The sequence below is a fragment of the Sceloporus undulatus genome, chromosome 4, assembly GCF_019175285.1.
Source record: "Sceloporus undulatus isolate JIND9_A2432 ecotype Alabama chromosome 4, SceUnd_v1.1, whole genome shotgun sequence".
NCBI classification, from domain to species: domain Eukaryota; kingdom Metazoa; phylum Chordata; class Lepidosauria; order Squamata; family Phrynosomatidae; genus Sceloporus; species Sceloporus undulatus.
In genome coordinates this window covers 92,913,797-92,936,616 of record NC_056525.1, presented here as the reverse complement: position 1 = coordinate 92,936,616, position 22,820 = coordinate 92,913,797, and the positions used below count along the sequence as shown (strand labels likewise).

The following is a 22,820-nucleotide window of genomic DNA, read 5'->3' as shown; positions in this document are numbered from 1 at the left end:
AGGACCAACTATACTGTACCTAGGAATCAGGTGGAAAAGATTTTAAAATAAAATCCAGACCATCTGTGATCAAGGCAGTCCTACTGTCGATGCTTTGAAGTGGTCATTTCACCTGATAAACATCTGAAAGCCCCTTGGTCCTTGACACTTGCCCCACCTCAACCTTTAATATGCTTTCATTTAAATGAATTAGGGTTGGGGTCCTCAGTGTCCTCCTCTTATATATGTTTTATCTTTGGTAGCATGTTGTGTGTGAAGTTATAGTTAGAGCTTCAACTCAGGCCACTGCTGTTCTGGAAACAAAATAAGCATTAACTTAATTAACATGCATATGTTCAGGTTTTATCATTTCAATGTTGTTTTAGAGATCATATGGTTCCAGTAGCCACGGTGCTTCAACAGTTACAATTTATTTCTTATTCCATTCCCTCACTGAACTCTTTCAAAAGTAAACTGTTTTGATCCCTTTAAATTTCATCTTTTACACTTTTAAACTGGTTCCCCATTAACAGAACGGTGAATTCTGTCAAGGCTCTCTGGCCTGAATCAGAACAGCTCCATACTGCTCTTAAACTGAGACACTCATCACTGACTCTGACTGGTTCCTCCCCTTTTATAGTCACTCCTTCTGCAGCAGCACCCTCTTTTACAGCCAGCCTGAACCAGGATTGGCTGTTGGGGAAATCAGTTCTGGCAAGTGACTCCCCACAGCCAATCAGAGCTAGCCCTGCAAAGCTGGGGGCCTGCCTCATGAGTGACTATAAAAAGGGGACGACCCACTGAAAAAAGTTAGATGAGTGTGTTATCTTCTGTGAGAAGTGACGAGTCAGGTCAAGGTGGTTTATACCCACCTTGTTCTGAGGGAATGTTAATTAGGAATCAAGTCAGTCTTTCACAGGATTCATAGTCCTGAGGTAGGGTGTTATTAGGAGTTGTGTTTGAAGAGATGAGACACAATTTGAAGTGGGAACAAACTCAACAAAGTCAGTTAGGGAACTGAGTAAGGGATAGTTTATATCAAGTGAAGTGCTGTGCACAGTGTAACAACAAGATTTGAGAACCAGCTGTGAAAAGATACAACCCTAAGTTATAACTCTAAATAAAGTTTATACATCTTGGTTATAGAGGAGTGGCTTGAGGTAATTTATAACTAAAAACATCAAAAGCACACTACCAAAAATATTAAAACACTTGATAGATAAGGATACTGGGAGCCCATCCCTGAGTCACTTATTAAGTGAGTGGACTAGGGAAGGAATTGGGGCTAGTTAAAGGACCAAGGGTTAAAGGGATATTTCTGAGGAAAGAAAAGCCTCAGACTATACAGTGGATCCTTGATTTATGCAGGGGATCCATTCCAGACACACACACCCTTGCATAAAAGAAATACTGTGGGCCCTGAAACCCCATTGTTTTCAACAGTGGCATGCTCTTGCAAGGCACACTATACATGCGCCATCGGTACACATACCATGGACACACGCGCCATTCATTTAATGGTGGCACACCATCCACATGACATCAAGTCTGTGTATGGCAAGCCCACATATAGTGCAGGCATGCTATATTTTGAGGAAAGAAGAACCCTGTGGATCTAGAGATCTCAACGTCTTTTTGAATTTTACCCATCACTCCAATTTTGAAATGTTATATATCACAATGAATAGAAAATATTTCTTAGCTACTGCTGGAGAAAAGAGCCAAATAGCATATAAGAATCATAAAACAGAGATTTCAATATTTAGTATGGGGGGAGGAGAGGGCATTGCCCACTCCATAAGAATCTGGGATTTTCCTTCAAATCCTTGAATCCTAGCATTGCAGTAGCTTAAAATTTAGAAATTTAGAGATTTGGTTTGGTTCCTGGATCTCCTGTGAATACCCAAATGCATGGATTCGCAAGTGCTACTATATACAATGGTGTAGCAAGCTGGTTTCCCTTATATAAACTGTGGATTGTTAAATCCATAGATAAAGAATCCATGGATACTGAGGGCCAACTGTACAGCTTAGGCATCCAAAGGAAAAGGGGTCAAGCAAAGTTACCAAGGAAATTACCAAGGAAATTCACAAAAAATGTGAATTCATAAAAGGTGTAAATGATTTGCAGTGTCTCACTCTCTACAATGCTAGAAATTTGGGCACTGAAAAGCACTGCATGGAGGAGCAATGTCTTTATTGTGTCCCATTCCCCCTGTAACTACACTCCTGGGTATTTGTCTAGCTAAGATTGCAATTCTCTACCTTTAGAATACAGAGAAAACATACATTCCATATATCAGGCTAGGATGTGTAAATTCTATAGCTAGCAGTTAGGATTGTGGAAGGTGTATGCATAGGCTTCCTGTTTTTCATTATGTATGTGTGATGTATAAGTATAATCATATAGCTATGCTATGGAAGAGGGAGAAGGGCAGACCTGTATTGCATTTTCTAAGGTCCCTTGCCATAGACAGCTTCCACAACCACTTTCTAACCCACACCACTGAGTAAGAGAGGACAATGTTTCTTTTTTAGCCCTGAAGCACTATGTCCAAATGGCCTTGCTGTCAAACATAGCACATTAAATGACACAGATATTTTCTTTCAACTCAACCACATAAGGTGTCGGTCTTTGCCAACCAGTTCAGTGGTGATCTCTGTGTTCCCTTTGTTGATAGTTATTCCTGCTGGCTGCTGTAAGGGCTAGATTTAAGCTCAGTTTTCAAAGAGTGCATCCAGCATTCACAACATGTAGAGGTCTGTGTACATTCATCATGCAATGGTGAATCTCGGCTGGCAACCTCTCTTCAGCTGTGAGAAATTCAATTACTATTTTCTACTCAAAATGGGTATCAGTGGCTGTTGTCATTTTTGAGCTGCCTGGTCATGTTCCCCTTTGCGGTGCTGGAAGCAGAGGTTGGCTGAATCTTCCTTGAAAACAGTCAAGAAGGCATGTGCTGCCTAGCTTGTATAATCTTCTATGCCGGCATTTCTACACTGTTAAGAAATAAAGGAGTATGTTTTTCAAGCATATGTTATCAGACCAGCTATGAAGAAGAATCCAAGGAACACAGCATCGGTAACAGGTTGATGGGCCATGACCAGGTCTTTTAGAATCTGTGACCACCACCAGCTGCTCCCTTGCTAACTCAGACACACCATGGAAGCCTCACTTATGTGGGAGAAAGTGGGAACAAGTCTATTCACTCATTCATTCAAAGCTGAAATCATGCCACAAATAGTATCAGGGTTGCATTGCTTCTTCAATACCTGTGATCCCTTTGAAGTGTGGGTTGGGTTAGCATACCTTACAACATTTCACAGATGAAACCAGGACACATGTAATGAAGAAACTTCAGAGTATAGTAAAGATGGCAAATGGAAGAACACACAAGCTAGGAGAGGCTGCAGACATTTAGTTTTGTCTGAGCCCACTGGGAAGTTGGAAATTCACACCCTTCTCTTTCCTGCTAGATTAGTTGATTACAAACTACTTTTGCAATTAGAATGCAGTTTATAGCAATTCAAGTAAGCTGAGGACAAAGGGGGGAAGTAGGAGATGAGATAAACTTTTAAAAGCCACTAAAAAGTGGGATGGCAGGATTAACCAGAATTGTCCTAGAAACATAGAATCATAGAGTTGGAAGAGACCACAAGGGCCATCCAGTCCAACTCGCTGCCATGCAGGAACTCTCAAACAAAGCATACCTGACAGATGGCCATCCAGCCTCTGTTTAAAGACTTCCAAGGAAGGAGACTTCACCACACTCTGAGGGAGTGTGTTCCACTGTTGAAGAGCCCTTACTGTCAGGAAATTCCTCCTAATGTTAACTGCCAAATTGGTACAGTTGATGAGGATGGGTTAGCAGCAGATATGTCCTCCCTCTCCAAAGACAAGGACAACAACAGGAAATTTATTTCTGGGTGGTGGGAGATCAAAATGTATAGCAAAGCTGAAGACATGATCAGTAGCTTCAAAAGACACTTACCAAAACCTGATAATCTGCGTCCAAAACAGACTGCAGAAATAATCCAGTTGGAGACCACTTTAACTGCCCTGGCTCAGTTTATTGTGGTACCAGAGCTCTCTGGCAGACAAGGCTAAATGTCTCACAAAACTACAGTCTCCAGAATTCCCTAGCATTGACCCAGGGCAATTAGAGTGATCTCAAACTGGATTATTTCTGCAGTCTGTTTTGGACCCTGGTTGCAAACTGTGTCTGAATGCATCTTGATACTTATGACCTTTTCATGACCGTCACCTATGTAAATCCTTGGCCATTTTTAACATCAACAAGCAATGTTGTTGAATGTTATATACAATTACATTCTTCTAAATAAAAAATTTGTTTGGGTTGAATGTGTTTGCAAATGAGAGAGCTTAATTTTCCACAGGTGGTATAGTCTGCCAGAATTTGAAATAAAAACTAGAGAGAGCTGTGTGCAGATTAAAGATGTAAAGATGGTACATTTTCTCATCCTTGATAACAAAGAACACCTTGACACATCAAGACACCCTGTAAAACAATTGGCAAGTGCTTTAAGGTGTTTTTGTATTTCAGAAAGCATAACAAGACTTGTCTCCCCTTGCTCCCCTTCTTCTGGTCTTTTTCATTTCCAACATTTTTTGCACACAGAAAATTTTACATATGAAAATTATTTTCTGTACAAAAATGAGATTTGCTCAGAAATGTTTTTGCACAGAAACTTGTTTTTGGGAAATAAGGGCAACATTTTCATTAAAAGTCCAAAAAGATAATAATTCCTGTAATTTCACCTGGTGGAGAGAAACCTGTTAATACATTTTCAATCTGAGATGCAAAAATGAAATAAAGAAGTACATCCTTTCTTCAGATCCTAGACATTTTGTTGGGTAACCCTTCTCTAGTCATGACCCAGTCAAGTTAGGGGCTGTGCAGACCAGCTATTAAGGCCAGCCTGGGGACGGAGTTGGGCATGATGTCCACATGATGCAGATCCCAACTCCACCCCCATGGCAGCATGTTGCCACGCACCACACCACATAACATGCGGCATCACTGTTCTGCTCATGATGCACCGTAAAGTCACGGTGCTGGCAGCTACAGTGACCTTTCCAGGGCGCAAAAAGGAGCCGATTTTTGAAGCTCCTTTTTGTGCCACAGAAAAGCCAGATTGGGGCCATGGCGTGTGGTTGCTGTGGCTGCAATCTGGTAAAGACAGAGGCAGCTGCTGGCCACCCTTTCAGGGGTGATCTGCACAGCCCCTTAGTTTCTTTTAGAGGGTTGGTGTAATGACAGAGAGGAAAAATTTGTGTGTGCTGCCTTCACTTCATTAGAGAAATGGTAAGATAGAAATTGGTATGCATCCATAACATTCCTCTACTTGTCCTCTTGAGCAGACTCTACTAGCAGTCCTGGGGCTCTCTCACACTATACAAATATACCACTATGACTGCACCTTATGAAATCCTGGAGTGGTAGTTTGATTAGGCACTAGGCTCTTTTAGTGACAGTTCTCATTAAACATCATATCCCATGATTCTATAAGGTACAACCTTGGTAGTTAAAGTGGAATTATAGTGTTATAATTGTGTAGTGTGAAAGGGCACCAGAACTATATTTTGAAATGACCCCCCAGCACCATACAATGCTTGAGAGGTGGGGGCAATGGCAGGTCTCTATTTAAATCCTTAGGACAGGTACCATTTCATATACCATTGGGACTGAATTGCAAATTGGATTCTTCTCTGGCAGGTTGATGATTGATTATAGTTGAGACAAAAAAAGCTTTTCAGATCCACTGATGACATCTAAAGGTGCTGTTCATTAGCCAAACTGACTAAACTGACCAGGGTCATTTGAAAACTTTGTCTCTGAATAATTTGCTTCAGCAACTTCAACATTGTTTAATTCATCTTGACAACTTTGACTTCATTTAATTTGCTTCAACAACTTCAACCTCATTTAATTCACCTGCTTTGCCTGAGTTGTGTGTCCAGGGCTTCATACAAAATTGAGGTCAGACCTTGATTTGCATCTCCACTTCTCTTTCGGTTTACCCTTGACCTGAATTGTGGGTACCTAGAATTAAATGCATTGTCATTTATATTGAAAGTTGATTACCAAAACAATTTGCTTTACAGATACCTTTGGTACCGCCAAGGAACTTTGTAGAAAGCGTACCATCATGTACCTCAGTAGTTTTATCACTATGTGACATTAAAAAAACAATAGCACCTACCATAACTGGCCACTATCTCTCTAAAAGTACAAAGAAGAGAACCACAAAACTGGATTTTGTTTTTACAGTTACATTAGAATGCATTTAATATAACCTCCCCCCCCCCACACACACACACAAGTCACTGTGCTCAGTTCACACACACACTATAATTAAGTTGTTGCTTTTATGTGAATCAGATGGCAGAGTGAGAGAAATATTCAGCTGTTCTTGTGACCACTGTAGTCCACTCATTGCCCCACTACTGAACCCAAGAATGTCAAGCAACCCTCTTTGGTTTTGCACATACAGTAATGCATTTAACTTCAAAAACCCCTATCTTGGTATCCCAGAGAAGAACAAGCATTATAATCCCAGCCAGGTCTCTCTCAGATGCTATTAAAAGAAATTTCATGTAACTTGTTGCAAATCAACCTGCCTCTCTATTAACTTGTTGGAGAATGAAAGATATATCATTTCATATCCTCCAGCTGTTTCAGTGTATCAAGGATATTCCTGATTAATCCTTTTATCCCACTCTTCAAACTCTTTTTAAAATATCTCAGCTTCTTTCTCCTTCTCCTCACACTGTATCCTTTTGTCCTCAGTTTACTTGAGTTGCTGCAAACTGAGTACTAAGTGTAAAAGCAGTTTGCACTCAATTAACTCAGAGAAGAGAAATAGGTGGAGTGTTGCCATTCCCTGTAAGCTCAGGTAAAAGCAAATAGCTGCTGCCTCTCCTAGTTTCAGTTTTTCCCCTCTTCATAATTTTTGCCATATAGAACATTCTAATGTTGCTTGGCCAGACATGGCCCAGTATTAATCTGTAAAATGTTGGAGGGTATGGAATTTTATTCCCTGACTATGTTACTTTTTGGAGCAATCTATGTAGAAAAAGAAAGAAAATAGCCTAATTTGGAGGAGGGAATGCCTTTCAAAGTTTTTCACACAATCCTAAATAATATGAAAAAGTATCAGATAAGCATTACTTATTGCATGAAGAAAAAGTAACTGGAAGAGGAGTTTCTTCCCTCTTTCCTACCCTGCCCCATCTTCTTTTCATTAGCATCTTATTTAGGCCTATTCAAAGAAGAAAACAACATTAAGAGCACGCCTGATGGATTATTCCTCTCCCCACCACCACTTTGCCTTAAGAAAAATTGCCTTTTAGGGTACTTTAGGTTACATTTCATTATTGTCTTTGACTTTGATTCTCTTTCTTCACCCAGACTCTTGGGCCCCATACAGACAGGCCAAAATAAAGCTGCTTTGGGCCACATTGGAGGTATACTGTTTAAACGATGCATGCCTCCTAAGAGTCCAGAAGCCGCACCAAAGCCACGTTCCAATTCTAAGGACTGGAGCGTGGCTTTGGCATGGCTTCCAGACACTTAGGAGGCATGCATCATTTAAACAGCATACTGTACCTCCAAAGTGACCCAAAGCAGCTTTATTTTGGCCTGTCTGTATGGGCCCTTGGTTTTCATTATTGCCTTTGTATGAACTGAGAAATCTAGGTTATATGTTAGTACAATTTATTAAGCCTGAGCCATTGAGCAATTTAGAACCAGTAATCTGGACCAAAGACTGAACAAAAGGATCAAAGCATAAACCAGAGTGGTCAGTCAAGGAGCAATCAAGGGATGACAAGTCAGGACCAAAATATTACCAAAGAGTACTCACAGTTCACTAATATTATGATGCTCTATCAAGGTCAGCTGGAACAGTAAACTCTTTTCTTGCCCAAAAAACACCTAGTAGTCAGCTAAGGGGGACAGAATCTGTCCAGAGCTTGAAAATATAAAGCTACCCAGTTTGGAAGGACTTGAAAAAGATGATAGCCTAAATAGTTTATATGTGACCTGTCTACTGGTACTGCTGGCTGACATGGAACAGTGTTGTGTAAACTAAGCATAGAGTATGGAGTACAAATAAAAAAAGTTACAGATAGCAGAGATCTGTAGAATCTTGTCAAAGTAACTTTATTGCTGGATTTCCACAGTGACGTATTTTTCCGGGATCTAATACACCTCAGGATTCCAGGCCCCAGTTTCTAACCCAGACCAATGGCTTAAGGACAATAGCAGCATTACTATACAATGGCTCGTTCCGCACAGGCCTTTGCGGGGCCACCGTCACGTGCTAAGGGTTGGCTGAGGACCGAGCGTCCATACCGGCCTCACCCCAAGCACGTGACTGGGGTGTAAAAATGGCCACGCCCTATACACACGGGCACGGCCATTTTTACACGCCGGATGCTTAGCGTCTGCACGTAGCATCGCAAAAATGATGTGTCGAGTGCGCCATTGGCGCCTCGTCGCGTCATTTCCACGATGCAAGAAGAAGTGCCATTTTGGCACTTCTTTTTAGCTGTGCCGGGAAGCCTTGCAGTTTGGCCGCTGGGGCTTCTCGGCACAGCTAATGACGGCGCAGGCAGAGCGCCGCTTTTTGGCGCTCTGTAACGAACCAATATTTCCATAAAGAGCCTCTGCGTATACTATGGCAAGACACATCCACTATAGTCTGTCCCTGCTTTGGGGATTGACACATTGACTAAATTTATATCATTACAGTCTGCCCTCAGAATACGCGCCCTCGCTGTACATGGCTTCAAGTTTACATGGACGACGGCGAGGGGAAAAAATGGTGCACGTTCCACCATTCAAATAAATGGGACTCCAGCATTTGCGAAATTTGCCTTATGTGGGGGTATTACTTTGTGTACTGGCCAACCTTCGCTTAGACGACAAGACTCTCCTAGACCGGCTGTTGAAGGACTATGGAGAGGCAATACGAGCAACAAAGAATTCGTTCTATGGTGCTCGTATTGCGTCCGCTGAGTCACGTCCGGCAGAGTTGTTCAGGGTGGTCAGGGAGCTAACTCAGCTCCCTCCTGCCCTGAACCAGATCCTTGAACCGTCTAAGGCCTGCTGTGACCTTTTCAATGACTTTTTTGTGGATAAAACTTCTCGCATAAGCGAAGATCTGAACGCCGACGTTAATGCAGAACCTAGGGTAGGAGTGTCCAGAGCCTCCGTGGACTATGTTACACTGGATCAGTTTGAGTTGGTGAGTACCGAGGATGTGGACAAGATCCTCGGAAGTGTTCGGAAAACGACCTGCTCTCTTGATCCCTGCCCCTCGTGGTTAGCGGCCCAGGGGGGACCGGTGGTAACGACATTGTTACGCCGGATAATTAACACCTCTCTCAGGGAAGGGCGATTTCCATCGGATCTTAAATTGGCCATCGTAAGACCGATCCTAAAGAAGCCCTCCCTTGACCCCCTGGAACATAATAATTATCGGCCTGTTTCACTGCTACCATTCTTGGGGAAGGTGATCGAGAGAGCGGTTGCAATCCAGCTTCAGGCGGTCTTGGATGAAACGGATTATCTGGACCCATTTCAAACTGGCTTCCGGGCGGGTCACGGGGTTGAGACGGCCATGGTCGCCTTGGTCGATGATCTCCGTCTGGGCATCGACAGGGGAAGCGTGTCCCTGTTGGTGCTCTTGGACATCTCAGCGGCTTTCGATACCATAGACCATGGTATCCTTCTGGGACGCCTGGCTGAGGTGGGGATTGGGGGCACTGTGCTTCAGTGGTTCCGTTCCTACCTCTCCGGGAGGTCTCAGATGGTGCAGCTGGGGGACGTGTGCTCCAGCGAGCGGGCCCTTAAAACTGGGGTCCCTCAAGGAGCCATTCTGTCCCCCATGCTATTTAACATTTACATGAAACCGCTGGGAGAGATCATCCGGAGACATGGGGCGCGGGGTTATCAGTACGCTGATGACACCCAAATTATTTTCTCTATGTCTCCGACTGATGCAGTGACTGGGGATGGCGTCTCTCCTCTCGTGGCCTGTCTGGAGTCAGTAATGGGCTGGATGAGGGAAAACCGACTCAAACTTAATCCAGAGAAAACGGAGGTACTAGTGATAGGTCCCCCTGGTCCAGGAATGGCGGTGGTTCCACCTGTCCTGAATGGGGTCACGCTCCCTGTGAAGGACTCCGTGCGCAGTCTGGGGGTGCTTCTTGACTCGTCCCTTCACCTGACTGCTCAGGTGAATGCGACGGTCAAGAGTACCTGTTATCAGCTTCGGCTGATTCGCCAGCTGCGCCCATATCTGGCCCAGAGGGACCTTGAAACTGTTGTACACGCTCTGGTAACTTCGAGATTGGATTTCTGCAACGCACTCTACATGGGGCAACCCTTATACCACACTCGGAAGCTGCAAGTAGTGCAGAACATGGCAGCACGGCTGGTCACTGGCGTTTCCAGGACCAGCCATATAACACCGGTGCTTAAAGACCTCCATTGGCTGCCTATTCGCTTCCGAGCTCAATATAAGGCGTTGGTTATCACCTATAAAGCCCTAAATGGCTTGGGCCCAGGATTCCTGAAGGACCGTCTCTCCCCGTACATTCCGCCTCGCACCCTCAGAACATCTGGGCAGCAACTCCTGAAGGTGCCTGGGGCAAGGTTGGCCGTTACGGCCAGAAGATCCTTTTCCACAGCTGCCCCAGCCCTTTGGAACATGCTGCCCATAGAGCTCCGCTCATCCACCACCCTGGCCCAATTTAGGAAGGGACTCAAAACCTTCCTATTTAATCAGGCATTCCCCGACTAAACATCCTATGGGCCTCCCTCCTCACTCGTGGCCGTGAGGTTGGGCTAAGGGGTTTTTATTGTTTTTATGAAGAGATGATGTTGTTTTTAACCTGTTTTATATTGTATTTGCTGCACTAAGGTGCATTTGTAAGCCGCCCTGATCTATTTGGAAGGGCGGGGTATAAATAAAATTTTATTATTATTATTATTATTAACCTACTTTCCAGGAATCATGGCTCAAAATCTTTGACAGAATTCCTCACACAACATGGAAAGTTTGTTGTGTGGGGCAACTGGCAGTGTCATCATGTGGTCAAAATGGGCTAGTTCCTGTGGACCATGACTCATGTTTCCATAAAAATCCAGGTTTAATGCAAGGCTGAGGCCAGTTTTCTTCCTGCATACTATATTAAGTTAGTATCAGTCACTCAGAAATCTCATGTGACTTCTGATATCTTTAAAATAGAGTTGGGGTGGGGGTATAATGTAAATCATATGTTGTACAAAGGTTGTCTTCAGTTGTTCATTGCCACATCACTGCCACATTATTCGGCCAGGAGAGTTCTCATTTGGATACAAAGAATTGTCACAAACCACACCAAACCTAAGATGAATGTATTGCACAGTATTCTAGAACTTTCATGAACGCTAGAGAATTTCACATGATGCATCATGTGCTCACAAAGCCGGCAGTCATATAGATGGATGCTAAAATAAAGTATTTTCAGTTATACTTTTCACTGAAGCTTTCAGAGAATTATACTCAGGCTGACTATGCCTACCCCATGGATTAATAGATTGGGCATCACTGAGAAAGAGATGGCATGCTGCAGTTTTGTCTGGATCCCAGAACACTTAATAAAGCTATTCTTAGACAACATTGTTCCATTCCAATGGCAGCAGATGTTCAGTGCTGATTGGCTGGTAAAAGCATCTTTATGATTCTGGATGCGGAAGATGGATTTGGCAAATTGGATTAGACAGGGAAGCCTGCTGACCTATGCATTTTGAACACACCATGGGGCAGATACAAATGTCTCAGTCTACTTTCTGGAATTAAGTCACCAGGTGAAGAGCTTCAATGAAGGAATTGTGAGGCATTTGGAGAAATCACAGGGGTCCATATAAAGCAGATGACTTGATTATAGTAGTTCTCATACTGGAAGAAAAGGGCCAGATCTTGAGAAATGTGATGAAGGATATTAAATTCACTTGACACAAGATGTAGTCCAAGGAGAAAAATGAACAGAGCATATTTGCTCAACACAATGGGTCACACCAGATGATAGCAACACTGGGTCAATAGACATTCTTCCCATTGATTTCACACTGACTCAGGCACACCTAGAAGAAGAAACCACTACCTTGTAGCAATGAGCCATTTTCCATAGAATACATCCCAGGTGAAACATCCTTAACTCTCTGTGTTTATGATTCCTGTGTCATAATTAATGTGATATATTTTAATAACTAGAGACTATTCCTTGGAATGGCTGAAGATAATGCTCTGTAATGTACCACTTATAAAAGGTTATGCTAACCCATCTACATTTCTCCAACTAGAGATACATGACCATGCCTTATGCATTTAGAAATCCTTAGGAAAGCATGTTCATTGCAGATGTTATGAAGAACATCAATACAAATCCTTTAAAAGTAAAGAGGTGGTAGCCTTATGCATTTTAAGCCATAGCTACACTCACTGCAAAGGAAAGTACTGATGTTCACACCTCATTAAGACTTGAAATGCAAGCCCTGGGTAAAAGGCTTACCTAGGAAGACTGGCCAAGCAAAAGAAAACAAATTAATCTGGAGTGCTACAATACCTAAATCCTCTACCTGCAAAGAGGTAGTGATAAATGAGTCATTCCCAATGAGAGAGGTTGTGAAATGCTCCCCCATTTCTCTAAGTCCCATCAAGCCTCTCAGAAGCAAATAGAACCTGCCAAAGAAATAGTATATTAACCAGGAATGGCCCAGCATGAGTAACAGTTCATACGATGCTGTGTTGTCAAGAACTGCCCTCTCCCCCATGGTTCAGTAAATCAGCCTTCTGTATTCAAACAGCAAGAACTTTTATTTCAGCAACTGTAGGTATTTGTAGGAAGATGTTTGCAGACAGAACTGCCACCATTCACAAACTGAAATTAACAATGTCCGACACCAGGGTTTCACAGGGTTTGCCTAAATGCATTTGCAAATTAAAATATAACTGCCCTCCCGACCATATTTCCCTTGTTTGCCCAGTCCCTCATACCCTTTTGGTTGTGTCTCTACTTTCCATTTTCTAAGAGAAAGCCCTGGAAAAAAATCCTCCCCCAGACACTTGTACATTCTTGAACCAGGCAAAAATCATCCCTTTGAACCACCACTAACTGTTTACACTAGAACTATGCCTCCCATCAAACTCTAATAATACACGTTATAAAACTCTAATACTCCTATAATTCTAAGATACAATTATAATACTATAATAAATAATGGTATACTTTTATATAACAGCAATACTCATGGGTGCCAATTTCTGGTATGTATAGAACTTCTAGAGGACAAGCACAGAAAAATAACTTCTTTGCCACTTTGTCTGGAATTCACTAAAGCACTTACAAATGCATAACTTAGAGCAGTGATTCTCAAACTTTGGCCTTCCAGGTGTTTTGGACTTTAGCTCTCAGAATCCAAGACCATTGGCCAAGATGGCTGGGGCTTCTGGGAGCTGAAGTTCAAAACACCCGGAGGACCAGAGTTTGGGAATCACTGACCTAGAGTTACACATTCATGACTGGTTCCCTCCATATTCACAGGGTTGGGGAATACGTAAGGACTGTGAGAATCTCCCAGTTCTCAAGTACCAGGCAGCAACCACAGCAAGCAATGTGGCTATGTTCCCTTGTCAGTTAGGAAGCAGCTGGCTGATGTTTCCACCCCTTCTCCTCTGAGTGATCTTCAGTGGGGGTTGGAATTGTAACAGAGATCCTGCTTCTGGCTCTCACACTGGAAATCATTCCTGAAAGAAGATGGAAATGTCACTCAGATGCCTCCTAATTGACAGAAGAACAGACTCATGCCACTCACAGTGGCTGCTGTCTGATAAGTTGGGGTTGGAGTGGTTAGGCTGGGAGACACTGTTTAGCTACATAATTAGGTAGCTAAGTAAGTGATACAGAATTCTGCTATAATATTCCTGATTTGTCAGGGCATAAAATAGTTTTGTATAAAGTATTTTGGAACACATTCATCCCTATGCCCATTTAATCATTTCTCTAAGTACCCTAAAATCTGTCCTCTCCTAGTGTGCACATTAGATTATAGACAAATTGAAGAGTGTCTTTAAAAGGACTGTGAGGCACCATGTCTTCTATATAAGTAGAGAAATAGGGTATAAAATTTACTATAATTTTTGAATTTCAAAGGACTGGCCAACAAGAGGGCAATTCTATGATGTCAGAACTCTGTCAAGCTGTCTTCATTTGGCTAGAACACATGGCTGAGGGTCAAACTAGATGACACACTTAGAATGTATATAGACATGATGCTCCTTAAGACTTCTGTTTATTACAGTAAACTATTTTCCGCACCTGCTCATCTTGCATTTAGCATGCTATGCTTTGTGACTGGTCACTGGAAGGCAAGCACAGGCTTAATTTGCAACACTGATTGCCCAGATATGTGTCTCTGGATAAAATGTATTGTAGGAGACCTAACTGCATGGAATGTACAATCTTCTTTAAATCTGGTTTGACCTTGAGAGCTATTAGGTACTCTCCTAAATGGAGGTTGATAACTAGGATGTTGGGACATAATAATGGCAAGGAAGTGTGTTGCTCATGAGTCACCCATGTAGGGACTATAACACATGGGGGAAAGCGGGGGTTTAAACTGTCATTATGCACTGAAGATTTTCACAAGATGTTGCAGTTAAAGAGGACTTATCTTGGCAATAACTTATCCAGCATGGTTATTACCTGGTTATTCCCAGAATAAATCCTCTTTAATCATGATGTGTGTCAAAATCTTTCTGCAATAGTGCAACTTTCCCAGGATAAAGACAATTTAAACCCCCAATTTCCCCCCGTGTGATAAAGTCCTAGGATTGTGGGAAAACTCTTCCTTCTTCACTTAATGGTGTACAGTCTGCTGTCCCACACTGAGTCTGTGGAAAACTAAGAGGCTGTATAGAACACTCTTAAGGGGTGGCCTGCAGCCGCCCCTTTTCACACTGGATTGGGGCTGCAGCAACCTCATACCGTAGCCCCGATCTGGCCTGCTATAATATTTGACCTGTTTGAATGAACTGAACATGTTTTTGCAGTAATTTTCATAGTTTGTTCTGAACACTTTTGTTGGTTGAAATGAAACAATTGTTCAAGGAAGGAAGGAAGGAAGGAAGGAAGGTCAGGCAGAAATAATTTGAAGGACCATGTTCTCCTTTACAAACCTACCCATATTTAGAGATTTTCTGGGGAGGTCCTTCGCTTTATTCCACCACCCTCACAGGTACATCTGGTGAGAATACAGGAGAGGACTTTCTTGATGGCTGCTCCCAGGATCTCAAATCCCCTTCCTGGGGAGGTTAGTCTGGTACCATTCTTACTATATTTCCACAGGCAGGTGAAGATAATTCTCTTTAAATAAACCTCTGTGAATTTACCACTTAGGGGAAACAGGCCTTGTATAATATGCTGAATATTCTGTATTTTTTTCTATTTTTTCATATTAATGGTTTATGTTTTTAACTGGTTCTAAATATTTTGATAGTTTAATTACTTTTTTAAAAAAACTTTTGTATACTATGAATTTTTAAACTATGCTGTGCAGGTACAGGAAAGGAGCACTTTTTTAAGCTAAAGGAAAATTCATGCAAGGCAAGAAACCTGTAGAAGGGGGCATTTGTGTTTTAATGAAGAAAATGGAGCTTGAATCCCCTGCTTCAGAGTGATGCTTGAATGTGTCTCATTCACACAATGATGCCTGTGGCCTACAAGTCTAATTTGACCACAGATAGTACAGATCCATCTGTGGAGGCTTTAGGTCTTTTCACCTCAACTGTTCCTAAATGACACAGAGAAAGAGAAAGGAATTTCCTTGTACAAAGCATCCAGCCTTAGAAAAGCTCCTGAGCCTTTAAGGGATTGTTACAAAATTGTCAGTGGCCAAACAACTGGAAGAATTGACTTCCCACTCTGGAAATTATTCCAGCCTCCACACAGCTCCATCTCCCTGCAGTGATGATTTACGAAAATGGAATCTGGTCCAAAATGCCAAATCAAAATAGTAATAAAGCATTCAGAATTCCCTCATTCAGAATGAAAAGCATGAAACAGTCCTTAACCAATGCCTGTATTGTTAACACCACCTCATAGGGAAATTTTAGCTATATAAAAATGTGTGTGGGTGGGTGGGTGTATTCCTATGCATTTTCTTCTTTTCATCTTGGGTTTGCTACTATTTGCTGGCTTTTCATGAAATCACCATAGCTTATAGTATTTTTCTAAGAAAAAAAACTGACAGAGGAGTGGTGAACCAACAATGATATTTTGATTAACTGGTGTTCTTCTCTTTCCAGCTCCAAGTACGACCCAGCTTGGGATCACCGGAGGTGCTGAAGTTCTATTGTCCTGCTGGTACCTTGTCTTGACACTGTCCTCTTACACCAGCATAATGTACCTGAAGAACATCATTCTACAATAAATGTAAAGAACCATGAAAAGCTTTTAAGGATTCTTTGAACGTGCTGATGACTGGATCCAATCTGGTAGAGTTTGTTAAAAAGCGGCGTGGGATATAATCAGCAGTGCTTATATGGGGATGATCGCCTTCTGTAGAATTGCTCATTATGTAAATACTTTAATTCTACTCTCTTTTTTTATTAGCTGCATTACCTTGTGAGGAAGTACACATTGTCCTTTTTTCTTTTCTTTTTCTTTCTTTTTCTTTTTCTTTTCTTTTTTCAAAGACGTGAAAACTCTAAAATTACTTTTAGAGGTTATTAATTGTGAGTTCATGTTTGTAATCTATAACTTTTCAAAAGCATTCAGTCATGGTCTGCTGATTTGCAGGCTGTAGTTTACATAAAAAGAACCCAAATATTGCAGTTAAAAAAAAAGTGATCTTTAAGGCTGCAATACAAGCATTCATTTCCCTCTTTAAATAAGATTCTATCTCAATTGACACAGAATCCTCTTCTTTTAAAACAAAAAAACCCTAAATGATATTGCCTTGGATTCATTTCTTCAAAAATAGAACACATATCTAGATTTTCTTCTAGCATGAGACTCAGATTTCAAGAATGAGCTTTGTAATATGACTGCACCGTGCAGTTATGCTATAATTTTGATTTCCTTGTCAGTTCAGCATGGGTGTGCCTTCATAAGATACTGCTTTTTCTTCCTCTCAATCAAATGGGAGATATATAAATAAATATATATATATTTTGGTAGATGCTATGCTCAAGGGTATCAATCTCTTCTTAAGGATAAAGGTGCTATTGGTTGTAAAATGAATGCCACCAGTGGGGTAATGGGACGCTTGCAAACATTGAGCACAGCAGACAGAGTTAATAGATGGAACTTACAACATGTATTCAGAATCTGTACAAAAAAACCAGCAGATATCTCTCAAAGACTTCGTTGTGAATGTAACATTATCCCTGTGTTCATTCCAAGTTTAGAAGTTGTAAAATGATGCATAGAAGGTGACCATCCCTTTATTGTTTTGTTTTATAATTAGTGACCAATTCCACATCTCAGTATGGTTCTTCCTGTTGAGTTTATACTGTATCAAGCTGGTTCATGTATAGAACATAGTGCTTAGTTATGAAAAACCTTTTAAAGGGTCATTTTTTTTCATGGTACACACACGTGAAAAAGAGCAATCAACTATTTAGATTTTGCTAGTATACCACTATTATTTTAACATTTTTCCCTAAGTCAATTTGCATAAACAATAAACCAGGGTGCTCACATGCCTCTTGTGGCCCAGTGATATATGTGAGCCCTATTTCCACCTGTTGATGTTTGGGAGGTTCTGTAAATGTGTTGTAACATTATGATGCCACACAATGTGGGAAAGATTATGGAGAAACCCATCACTCTAAAAAAAAGAGAGATTAATATGTCTTATAGAACAGTGCTTCTTAAACTTTCTGATGGGGGGGAGCAATAGTTTCCCCCCCCCCCCCAGTGTGCCAGGCATAAGTGCCATATTTGTGTCCGTTGGCTAAAATTGTTTCTTTCTTCCTTCCTTGGAAAATCTCCAGGAAACATCACCAGATGGTGGTCTTCATGGAGCATCACTTAAAGTAGCATCATTGTAGAATACAGAATAGGTCTCGCAGCTCTTCCCTCTTCATTATGAGATTATCTTAGATGCAACTAGTAAGAAGCACTTCAAATGTGTTGCTAAAATTCTATTCCAATTTTAGCACAACCATTTCATTTTCTGCTCAGCGAGTCATGTTTCAAGCTCCATATCCTACAAGTCTTGCTTCAGTACAAACTGACTCCAAAAATAATCCTAAGTAAAATCTTAGTAAACCCAGTCTAATTAGCAATATATGTTTATGTGGGTTTAAAACAATTATTAAAAAGAAAAAGAAGGGAAAAAATGGGATGAAAATAACCTGCAGATTGGTAGTATCATACTCATAGGCACAACATGTCAACTACAAATTAACAAGAGCCAAAACTAACGTCTAAAAAAATTAAAACATTTGTACTTTCCTTACAAATGTTGCTGAAATATTAAAGTATTTCATTTGGATTTATTCTGGTTCCTACACAAGTAGGGGAAATTGGTCTTTGCTGCTTGACTGAGGATGTATTTGTTTTCACTGGTTCAGGATGAGTGATAACACCCTCTTTAACTGAACTTGTTGTTAGAGTCTGCACCACAAAGTGCAGCCAGGTAAACTAGTGAGAATGTAAACTAAGCTGTTGTACCTCAGAATGAGTTAGTGTAGATGTCATGCTCTCAAACGCAAAGGAGAATTTAATGATGACCCAGCTAGCTATAGAAGAGGCTTCAGTAAATTAAGTAAATTAAGCCATAACGTTAAAATAAAGACATGTAGTATATTAAATAGTTAAGCCACCAATCATTAAGCCCTATACAAGACAGAAGAAAGAGGAAGCTAAGATGCACATAATGCATATACTTGAGCATTTTGTAACACCGTCACAAAATATTCACTTCTGCACACACTGCAGCAGAGCTTGTTCTAAAAGCTCTGTTATGCTGTTTGTTGACTAGAGAACCATCATGATCAGCTCACATACATTTTTACGCTATAAACATCTTTAGCTCCTTGCTCCCATCTTCCACAAATGAAATGTCAGTAGATTATGAAGGGAATCCAATTTAACTAGAAAATGATTCATAGAAATAAAGACTACTGGATGGTAGGACAATATAGTTGAATCACATAGTTTTTTATTATTTTCTTTTTCTTCTTTTCTTTTCATATCATATGTTATGGAACTATTGATGTTGCACAGGTGCCATTTGAAAAAAAGAGAGAGAAAAGAAAAGCTTGATTGATCTGGTGCAATATTCTGATATTTGGTATGTCTAGACTTTCAGACTTCTAGGAGTAGCAGGAAGCACAAGTTAACTTGAAATGGATGTCTTTATACTTCTTTGCTGGGGAGAGGGGTTAAACAGAATCTCAAAGGTTTGTTCATGTGTCCCTTGCAGAATGTTGCAAAAATGCATAGAGAGCAGGAAATGTAAGAGACTTGCATATCCTGTTGTCCCTGTAACTTTGAATGTCTAAAACCACTCTCTGTTCCCCCTTGTATTGCAGCTTTAAAGTTCTAGGATGCATTCAACAGACTGAAAGAGCACTGCTGTGGAAAGTATTTTCTCTGTCAGTACTCCCTTAAGGAAAAAGAAAGAAGTCAAAGATATGTCAGAGAGAGAGAGTACCCAGCATTGCTTCTCACATGCACAAAAAGCTCTTTTAATTCATTTGCTCATCCCAACTCTGTAGTCAAGTTAACACCACTCATGCTCTTTCCCCAGCACATGCAGTCTGATGAATCCTGCAGCAAAACAGGGTGATATTTTATTTTTATTAAATACCTGTGATGAAAGGATTAGTAATGTTTGCGTATGTGTGGAAGTTTCTTCCACGGTAGCAGTTAAAACACATTAGCCTATGTCCAGCCCAGCTTCTGGATTTCTCCTTGCAATTGTTTGGTGTGCTTTCTTTTCAATACATAAACCCATGTTTGTAGAAGAAAGCTTTGTGCAAACCTCACCCTGCTCATTCAAGAGGATGATTGTATGTACAAAGCAGAAGCTCATTCCTGTAGTTGTTTACTGTGATATTGGGCCTCAGTACATGCTTAGCCCCCCCCCCTTTTAAAATATAAATAAAAAAGGTTAGTAAAAAGCAGTAAAAAAATTGTCAAGCAGACACATGTATACAGTTTTGCACAGAGTAGTCCCCATAATTATTTAATTAAAAAAATAGCATGTGTCTGTATGCTTATAGGATGACTTCCAAACAAAAAATCCTTAATTCTTTGATAATCCTTTTCTATATTATCATTGTACAATTTGGGATTTATTGGGACTTGATGTGGATTGTGTTGGTTGTTGAAGATTATAACATTTTACAGAGTTTATTAGTCCTTAAACTGTGGGGTATGTTTGCTTTCTTCTATTTCTTACATGATAATCTGTGCTCATCTAGTTGATATCATTGCTGTTCACATTTTTAAACAACCACAATTATATTTCTCCCGATCATGGAAAAATATGAAAAATATGAAAAATAAATGGATTAGCTCCAAGTGGTACAACTGAGGAGTTATTATGCATAAACTGTTGAATAGTTAACTTGTGGCAATCTGTTTGATAAATCAGGACACATAACTACTATTGTGTTGTTGCCAGATTAACATATAGAGGAAGAAGTTTGCAGTTACTGTGTTGTAGGTAGTGATGCTGGTTGGAGGTAGAGATGTCTCAGTATAGCTAATATGAATGGCGGGGTGTTTTTTTAAACAAGATTAGCTGGGAAATTAGCTATTCAAAATTGAAATGAAGTAGATAGTTTCTGTGTTCTTCACTATTCTTTAAGACTGTGTTTTGTTTTAGCTACAGAAGTCTTGAAATCACCACTACTAAAGCTGGGCAGGTTTTGCTTTTTGGTATTTTGCACATTGTCAGAATCAATGCTCAACATTATGCTGACCAAAATACCCATCTCCCCATACAACTGTGTGCACTTAAGAATGTGTATACCAAAATATGTATTTACCTGGATAAAAAAAAATGCCTTAATGCCTCAGTATGCACTTAATTTCAGTCTGAGGAAAATATTCCATATTTCATAACTTGCAGTGAAAGGGTTTGGTTTTGGGGGGGAATGGGGACTCCTATTCCACCCCAAAATGGTATTCAACACATTTAAGTATTATTTCACCAAGTAGACTGTGTCAAAAATTCAAAGCCATGGTGGAACTCTAATGTGAGTTTCCAGGTGGGCCAATTACTCTTTTGTAAGGAAACTGTAAGAAAATGTTGCCTTCCAGATCCATTTCAATCTATTGGCTTTTTGCCATTTGTTTCAGTACAGTGATAATTGCATCTGGAAACTATGGTAAACCTAAACAAAACTTTCACTATTAATCCTTGCTAGTAGATAATCATGTCGTGTAAAACTGGCCCAGCCAAAATATAGCTCATCAAGATGAATGTTGTCAACTGACTATGTTCACCACAGTAAAGGGCCATGCTTGCCTTGTTTTGCAGCTTTGAAAGGGAACCCTGTGAGTGTGGAATGAAGGTAAATTTACTTCATTACACTTGTATGGAGTTCATTGATGGTCACTCAGTGCACAATTTGAGCACAATTTCTTCTCTTCTTCCATAAGAACAATTCCCTGAGTTGGTCTTTCTATACTTAGCAGGCATTGGAGCTGCTTCTGGGTCTCTGTTCCAAAGCAAATGAGTGCCTCTTTCTAGTGTGGATGAGGAAACCTTAGTGGGAGAAATGTGTTAGAGAAAGGGTTTGCCCCATCAGAAACAGAAAGCAATGTAACAAAGAGACATAATAAGATTAAAACTGTACAAAGTCAAAGCACACTTTTCAAATTATGTATGCTCTCCTTCTGAAACATCTACAGGGCTTTGCTGTAGTTTTAAAAAGTTTAATGTATTCCTTGAACTGATGTATGGGTGTGCAAAACAAACAGCCAGTTTATATCCCACGTACGTTATATAAAAGATTTCTCCTGTTTAGAGTATTGCCTACAAGTGTAACAGCTACATTCTCATACCAACACACTTGTGTTCTTTAGCCTCTAATAGCTAATTGGTGGTAACAGCACGTGTCTTCTTCAAAGCAAGTCTCATTGAATGTAATTGAATTCAGTGGGTCTTCTTATTATTACTTGTGTACTGAATAGGAGCCTAAAATGCAATATATTAAAAAATACTCTCTTTAGAAACAGGGATAATAATAATAAAATGTAACCCAGTTTATGTTAGCTTCTACCATTTCTAAACGTTCCTAAAAGGATGTGTTAAGGCAAAAGACCTCAACAATTTCAGCACCCTTTATTTCCCGATGCTCCCCTCCCAAGGATATTCTGGGTTTGTTTGCTTTGTTTTTTACATTGACCAACTTTCACCAAATTCACTTTCTGCAAAGACCTCTCTGGAGGTCAATGTGAAGGGGTTTCATTTAGAAATATAATTCTTGGTTGGGTTGGATAACTGACCCAATCCCCAAATTTTTCTCCTTGCTGTGAGATGGTGAGATTGTGATAGTACTGCTGGAGAGATTTAGAGCATTTTCAAGAGTATTTTTCGTGTGTATTTGTCAAAAGTACAAAACTGAAAAACAGAATAACTGTTGCCATCTTGAATGGACTAGTAAAAGTAGTAGCACTGAATGGGTTGTTTGTTTTTCTGCCTGTATCTATGCTGCAAAATTAATGCAATATCACACCACTTTAGGAGCTATAGTTAATGCTATGGAATTCTGGGATTTGTGGTTTTTATGCTCTGGTGCCA

The 22,820-nt window shown here is 40.5% G+C and overlaps 1 protein-coding gene across 1 annotated transcript in view; it reads left to right on the top strand.

Annotated features, from left to right (window-relative positions):
* NEGR1 (neuronal growth regulator 1) overlaps positions 1 to 21,846 on the top strand; it is a 192,350-nt gene extending 170,504 nt beyond the window's left edge. Inside the window, exon 5 of the mRNA XM_042464320.1 lies at positions 16,360 to 21,846. Within this exon, the coding sequence (XP_042320254.1) occupies positions 16,360 to 16,484 (125 nt within the window). The 3' untranslated portion in view covers positions 16,485 to 21,846. The remainder of the gene's footprint in view (positions 1 to 16,359) is intronic.
* Positions 21,847 to 22,820: the final 974 nt, after the last annotated feature.